At 34.3% G+C, this 8,112-nt stretch overlaps 1 protein-coding gene across 1 annotated transcript; it reads right to left on the bottom strand.

Annotated features, from left to right (window-relative positions):
- Positions 1-6,570: 6,570 nt before the first annotated feature.
- LOC102163686 (olfactory receptor-like protein OLF4) lies at positions 6,571-7,575 on the bottom strand. Its single transcript, XM_085012602.1, has one exon. The coding sequence runs from the start codon at positions 7,537-7,539 to the stop codon at positions 6,571-6,573; it is 969 nt and encodes a 322-aa protein (XP_084868728.1). The 5' UTR covers positions 7,540-7,575.
- Positions 7,576-8,112: the final 537 nt, after the last annotated feature.

The following is an 8,112-nucleotide window of genomic DNA, read 5'->3' as shown; positions in this document are numbered from 1 at the left end:
GAAGCTCAGAAATAAGGAGATAAACAGATTTAACTAAAATAAAATTTGTGCCCAAAAATATGCCCTTGATGTCAGTTGAAAAAAACAATCACTTATAAAAATTATTTGAAAGTCTGTTTACCATAGAAAAATGGGCATATATTATATGGGTATATAATAATGACAGAAAAATCAAATTGGGTGACCAAATACATAAAATTGTGTACTAATTCAGTACATAGTTTAAGAAAATAAGGAATCACTTTCATACCATCACCCAGTGGAAACACTTAAAAATCTGTCAAATTTAGACTGAGTACTTTTGAACTAGTAGCAAGGGAGTACTCTTAGATTTTTCTGGCAGAAATGTGAAGTGTTACAATATTATAGGGAAAAATCTGAAGACAAATATAAATACTCAAATATTCTTTTACTCGTATTCTTCAGTGTTGGCATAACTGACATTCTGGGTCAGATGATTGTTTTTGGTGGAGTCTCTCTCCTGTGCATTGTATGGAGTCTAGAGCATCTCTGCCATCCACTGATCCCTTCCTGTGTGACAGCTAAACTCCCCTGGATATTGTTTAATATACCCTGAGGGAAAAAATCATTCACAGTTAGAACCATGGTTTGAACTTCAGTGTCTCAACACATTTTTGTACATTTGGTATAAAGTAACTTAATGATAAACTATAAGACTGTCAGAATTAGAGGAGTGCAGGCACATCATAACATGTTAAACAGTCAAAAAAATTAAAAAATATGTATACTAATGATTGCAAGAAAGTACATGAGGAATTATTAAGTAAAAAGATGAGGCATTTACCATGTGTACAGGATCCTATTCATGCATTTGCATAAAAGTGTTTGATTATGTATGTATGTATAATACAGAAAGAGAAATTTTGTTTTGTTTTGTTTTGTTTTCCAGCCATGCTCATGTCATGTGGAAGTTCCCAGGCCAGGGACTGAACCACAGCAGTGACAACACTGGATCCTTAACCCCTAGGCCACCAGGAAACTCCAGAGAAGAGAAATTTAAAAAAAATTAGGATCCTGGAGTTCCTACTGTATTGCAATGGATTAAGAATCATGTTTTCCCTCAGCTGTGGTGTAGGTCATGGCTACAGCTCAAATTTGATCCCTGGTCTAGGACCTTCCACATGTTGTATGTGCAGCCAAAAAAAGAAAGAAAAAAAGACATTAAGATCTTATGGGACAAAAACCTCAATTAGAATGAAATTAGGCTAAGTTCAGTGGTTTCAAAACAACTGTATGTAATATAATTAAATGATAATCTGTAAATTACATGAAATGTGAAATAGTAATAATTTAATGATATCAGCATGGGTCAGTAATATAACATTAAATTGCCAATGACTTGGAAAGAAAAGCACATAAAAGAAAAGTCTTTATAACACTGGGTGAAAAACATACTTAAGTTATAATTTCATTTTACATGAAGATTTGTGGTTTTCAATATGCTCAAATTGGTACAGGAGACCTTGAGTCAAAGGGCGAAGAAGAACACCTTCTAAGTGATTGCCACGTGTGTTTCAGCTTTCAGATATAGATTTAATAACAAAGGGTGAAATAAAAGAATATCAGATCAAGATGTAAAACTTATTGTAGAAAGTATATAGGGTGATTTATTAGGACTAAAGAAGCAGGACTTTCACTATCTTTTTGTTTAGAAATAACTTGCAAGTGAAGAATAATAATGTGAGAGTTCAATTATTTCAGCAAAAAAATAAAACATAGAAAAGCAGTGGAGAAAGCACAATATGACTGATTGATAGATTTGATGATACAAAATTTATATAGATTCGCAATTCCCCTCAAATATGTCTATACATAATAAGAGAATGAGATGGCAAATGGTTAGTTTGTGAAAAAAAAAACTCTTTGTTTGAAAGATTACAATATAAAACGGGAATTCACTTTCTCCAGTACTTTTCTATAGAAAATATAGGACTCGCAAATAGTTCGAGATAGAGAAGTAAATGGCTCACACATCCATATACATATTCAGCCTCAGAGATACTGAAGTAATTGTAAAGAAAGCTCATTAGCATACCCCTTTTCACATTTAAATTTTTATTTTAATTTTTTTTCTTAGAAGATATTGTGGAAAATATTTCGCCTGTAACTGCTGTTTCAAGAGATTTGCATATATTCCTTGATGTACATATTTCCCATTAATATGGAAACACAGTCAAATGTGCCCAGTCTTTAAGAAAGAAACTCTTTCATGTTATTTTATATCTGTCCAGCTTATACCCTACTTCTCTACTCCTGTTATTTAATAAGCTATCTGGACACATATTCTACTTTTACCAAAAGCATTTTATGCCTCTCATTCCTCTTTTATATTTGCCTCCATTCCTATCACTTAATTAGCATCATTGAACATTGCCTTACTGAGTTAAATATTCATTTCTCTCTAGCATCATTAAAATACATTGATATTTTAATAAAGCAAGTAAACAACCACAGTGGTCTCTAAACTCTAAGTTTGACTGAATTGATTCTCAGGTGACATCTGATAAATATTTTTCAATTTCATTTTATCTGACAATTTTCTGCAGTGTCTTTTTGCAGTGTCAGATCTTAGAACTCACCTGCATGAAACTTTGCGAGGAAGTTCTCCCTCTGAAAATCTGAATCTCTTCCTAGATGGTTTATGATGGAGACTGAAAAATCTGTCCTCAGAAGAGACAAGAGGTAGGGGTCAAGCCCTTGCCCTTTCACCAGATTTAGGACTCCAAAACACAACCTCTCTTGTCCATGCCCAGGTTGTACAAGCTCAAGAATACAGCTGAGGAGATATTTACAGCTCTCCATGTATTCATTAGGTACATTTTCCTCATGTTACAATGACCCATAAGCACATTATTTCCCTGTGGATACTTGTCTGGACAAAAAAAGAGATATTTTTTCTTGCTGATTCTCTGTTCTCAGGAGACCAGGCTGTAAGGTGAATTCAGTTTTTATTAATCCTTCTCCATTAACTCTCTTTCCTTACAGAGGACTAAACTACCAGTATCTTATCCCTAACTTGATTTTAAGTTTTCTCCAGATTGAGGCTGAGGCAACTGTTTTGACTAGGTCTCTGGAACTGTCCATGCCTTGACTTTTTGTGGGGACACATCTCACCACACCTTAGGAAGATTTTTATCTCCATCTTTATAAGAGGAACTACTTTATTTCTTTAATGTAAAACACTACACAATGCAATACCTGGTTTCCTGACACTTCTACTAAAATATTACAAATTCCATACTATATCTGAAATTAAGAGCTGTTATTTAGCCCCTCAATATAAAATGCTTGTTAAGTTACAGTAAATATATTTAATATTTAAGCTCCATAACCTACCTTAGCACATTTTAGGGATTATATGCTTGAATTTTAAATAAGTTCATTTTGTGAGGTAGGACTATTATGCACTACATTCTCCATTTTAAAATTGGACTTAGAGGTATTTAAGGTTCTGATGAAGTATTCAAACTTTTGACTATGTTAGCTTCCATAGAAAAGAATAAAGCTAGCAGATAGAATGAATAAGCTAATCTCTGTCTTTAAGATTAGAAGATTAATTTGGATTACCCAGGTTGGTATAAATAATTTCAATGAATTTCTAATGTGGAGAGAGGAAGAAGAATTGGAATTATAGAGAAATTTGAGGATGCTAAGCCACTGGCTTTGAAGGTGGAGGAAGGACCATGAGACAGGGAGTGCAGGTGCCCACTAGAAAGTAATCTAGGAAGGAAATGCATTCTTCCCTAGAGTTTCCAGGTAGATCTTAGTTTTGCCAGACCTCTTAAATTCAGCCCAATGAGAGGAATATTTGATCTCTAGAACTTTAATTTTCTTAAAGCCATTAATGTAGTGAAGTGCAATAGGAATGTAATACACACATTTAACCCATAAAAATAGTTTGGAATAGCAAAGTTTAGCCTTCTCAATTCAAATATTTAGTTTCCCCTGGATAAAGGTGTTGTGTTAAAACCCCACTTTAAAAAAAAGATGAATATTAGAAGCAATTTAGAGGTATTTGACTTATTTTCTGGTTTGTTAAATTCCTCATTGCATGAATATAAATGTTATTTTACTTTGAGGACTTAAGATAGGAAAATTAACTCATATCAAAAGTAGGGTCTCATATTCTATTTGATATCTGATAGTCTAAACGTACACAGTCCTTGAATTTCATATTAATAAACACATTTTTATTTTCTTTTTTACAATTTTCTATAAAGATTATAGAATTATAAATGGGTCTGTGTGTATATACAAATATGTGTGTGAATGCGTTTTAAAGATCAAATATATACAAATAACACACACACAAGTACACATACCCATTACACTTAAGTGCATTCTTTGGACTATACAAGAATTTTTACAAATTTCATTTTTTTCTAAAAACATACTGCAGAAGCTGTGTTTATTATTCTGCATTGTCTTCAAAAGTAAATCTATGGGAATTACATTTATAGCAATTACCAAACAGGAAGAAAATTTATTGTACACATTTTTGGGTTACATATAAATGGAACCAGTCAGTGTATACTCTAAATTTTTATGACTTATAAATTCTTTAATTTATGCACTTTAATGAGCACAGTTTATTGTTCACAGTTAAGCTTTATTAAATATATTAGGATGTTAAAATTCTAGGGTGCATGCCAGGGTATTACATGGAGCACATAGCTGAGTCACACCAAATTGGGGTGGGAGATATCTCTTCTAACTGGGAAAAACAAAGTTTTATATGTGGATATCCAAGTAGTCACATTAAATTAAAACAATTCAGCACTATTCACAATAGTCAAGACCTGGAAACAACCAAGATGTCCATCAAGAGATGAATGGATTAAGAAGATGTGGTTTATATACACAATGGAATACTGCTCAGCCATAAAGAGGAACAAAATAATGCCATTTGCAGCAACATGGATGGAACTAGAGACTCTCATCCTGACTGAAGTAAGTCAGAAAGAGAAAGACAAATACCATATGATATCATTATATCTGGAATCTAATATATGGCATGAATGAACCTTTCCAGAAAAGAAAATCATGGACATGGAGAACAGGCTTGTGGTTGCCAAGGGGGAGGGGGAGGCAATGGGATGGATTGGGAATTTGGGGTTAATAAATGCAAACTATTACAGCAGGATCTCATTGGATAAGCAATGAGATCCTGCTGTATAGCACTGGTAACTATGTCTGCTCACTTGTGATGGAGCATTATAATATGAAAAAAAAGAATGTATACATGTATGTGTAACTGGTTTACCATGCTGTATAATAAAAACTGACAGAGCTTTGTAAATCATCTATAATGGAAATAAAATAAAAATCATTATTAAAAAAAGAAATCTGTATTAACCCATGAAATCAATGTACATTTTAAATATTTTGAATGAGATTTGGGGAAAATATTAAGAAAGTAGGAAATGAACATATGAGAAAACTGTCCCTATCGAACAGAGAAAGAAACCTATAAAATTGAGGCACTTCAAAACTAAGGATGAGTTGAGTCAAGGAAATGAAAATTCCAGGAAATAACAAGGAGCAAGTTCTACCTTCACAATCCCATCAAATAATGTCAAATTATGTCTCCAAAGCTTTGCATCCTGCAAAAAATGGGCACTTTTTCAGCCCTATATAGCTGCCAAAATATATCTCTTCATAGCTGCCATTCTAAAGAATCTTTTCAGAGCTCTCTTTTCCAGCTTTTTCAAGATATAATGCACAAATTCTTGACATATTGCAAATATTGAGTTAGTGGGACTTAATGTTGGCTGAAAGATGAGATAAAAGGAAACAAAGAGTGCATGTGCTTTATTTATATTTTAAAAAGATGTATGCGACATACAGAACTGTTTGTTTAAAGTATACAAACAGTATAATGATGTGACACATATTTTGTGAAATGATTATCACAAGTTTACTTAATCTCCATAGTCTTGCATAGCTACAGAAACAAAAGAATCACATGAATGCACAGGCCTTTGAGCTCTCTCATCACCCATCCTTCAATGATGAGGACACATATATGTATTTAGATATGTATGTACAAATTACCCTTCATCAACATGAGGATTACGGGCACAGACCCTTTGCTTAGTCAAAAATCCTCATATAACTTTAGAGTCACTTCTCCATATCCACAGATTCAGCCAACCTGATTAAAATAATGTAAATTGCCTTAGTTGTCAACTATATTTTTATAGAGTAACGTAATTGATGAGTCTTCTTTTAGAGAGACAAGAGAAAAATTATTTGGGATGAACACATATAATCTGAGAAGTAATTATTTTAATAGTTCTAGGATGCCCCAATTAAGAAGTGGAATTTCCAAATATTTCTGATTCAAAGGTATGAAAATTTTGAAGTGGGAAAAAATTAAAACCACCTATATACCAGAGGGAGGAAAAGCTTAATAAAGGATGCACTGAAATTATATAGAGAGGCCAATCCAAAAAATAGAAATCCCAGAAAATAAATAGAAGTAGAAAACTTTATTATACAAAGATAAAAGTATCCCTACTTCTAGTTCTGAGAATTTGAATTGTGCAATTAAGGGGATTTCATCACCCCCAGGATAATTGGCCATTTTATACATGGCATCAAGTAGAATCTCTTCAGACCCCTCTTTATATCTTTATTTCTTAGACTGTAGATGAAAGGGTTCAGCATGGGCATGACCACAGTGTACATCACTGAGGTGACTGAACTTGAGTGCGAGCTGTGGGTAGCAGCAGAGCTAAGGTACACACCTGAGAATGTACAATAAAATAAGGAGACAACTGAGATGTGAGACCCACAGGTGGAAAATGCTTTATACTTCCCTTGAGCTGATGAGATTCCAAGAATGCAAGCAACTATTTTAGAGTAAGAATAAAGGATACCAGCAAAAGGACCAATACCCATGAGGACAGCTGCAAAATACATCACCAGGTTATTAAGAAAGTTGTCAGAACTGGCAAGTTGTACCACCTGACTGAGTTCACAGAAAAAGTGGGGGATTTCCAAATCTGGACAGAAAGACAGTCGCAACACCATTAAGCTGTGTAACAAGGAATACATGACCATCATTATCCAGGACAGCAGAACCAGCAGTCCACAGAATCCAGGGTTCATTATATCCATGTAGTGCAGGGGGTGGCAGATGGCCACAAACCTGTCATAGGCCATCACACTCAGGAGAAGATCGTCTAATCCTGCAAAGAGTATGTAAAAATATATCTGGGTGATACAGCCTTTGTAGGTTATGACTTTGTTCTGGGTCTGAATGTTCCACAGCATCTTTGGGATGGTGGTGGAGGTGAAACAAATGTCTACAATGGACAGGTTGGAGAGAAAAAAGTACATGGGTGTGTGGAGGTGGGAGTCTGAGCTGACAGCCAGAATGATGAGCAGGTTTCCAAACACAGTGATCAGGTACATGGAGAGGAAGAGCCCAAATATGAGGGGTTGCTGTTCTGGATCCTCTGAAAGTCCCAGAAGGAGAAATTTTTCAATTTGTGTATTGTTCCCTGGTTCCATGGTGTAGAGGAAACTATTGGGAAAAAAGGAAAATAACATGACCAATTTTCACACAAACTTGTATAGCTCACATAACTGAAATACTTCAATTTCTATTTTGCTGGGAAAAAAATGATGCTAATATTTTACGTACAGAAAAGTTCTCCTTGAGGTTATTCCCCATTTCATCTCCAACTATGAATTTTTGTCCCATTATTGGCATATTTCCTCAGAGGTCTTTTATTCCACATTTTTAATGAGAAATTATTTCATGCATTTGAGAAACATACTTTGATGCCAACCAGGTTCCAAGCACAAATAAGGAATAAACAGAGAGTGGTGAAAAACAGCTCTCCCACAATCCAAGGATTGCAAATATTCAAATAAAAATATTCCATAATGTGTCAGAAAGTGAAATATGTGCAGAATGTTCAAAGTCTGCAAAGTTATATTTGAACACAGACTTCAAGAAAGAGAGAAAGATTTAGTATGTTATCAGAAGTGTATGCCTGGTAGAGGGAAGGGCCACTGCAAAAGACCTAAGGAGAATGCTGGTTTGATATGTACAAATCCAAACAAGGAAGCTAGTTGAGC

Source organism: Sus scrofa, chromosome 2 (genome assembly GCF_054392235.1).
Source record: "Sus scrofa isolate SSC_HxYL_T2T_F1_AM1 chromosome 2, Sscrofa_HxYL_maternal_Yorkshire_Landrace_v2.0, whole genome shotgun sequence".
Taxonomy (NCBI): domain Eukaryota; kingdom Metazoa; phylum Chordata; class Mammalia; order Artiodactyla; family Suidae; genus Sus; species Sus scrofa.
Note: the sequence above shows the minus strand (reverse complement) of the source record. Positions and strands in the feature narration are given on the sequence as shown.

Coding starts and splice junctions, on each gene's coding strand:
- LOC102163686 (XM_085012602.1), bottom strand. CDS start 7,539: ATGGAACCAGGGAACAATACACAAATTGAAAAATTTCTCCTTCTGGGA.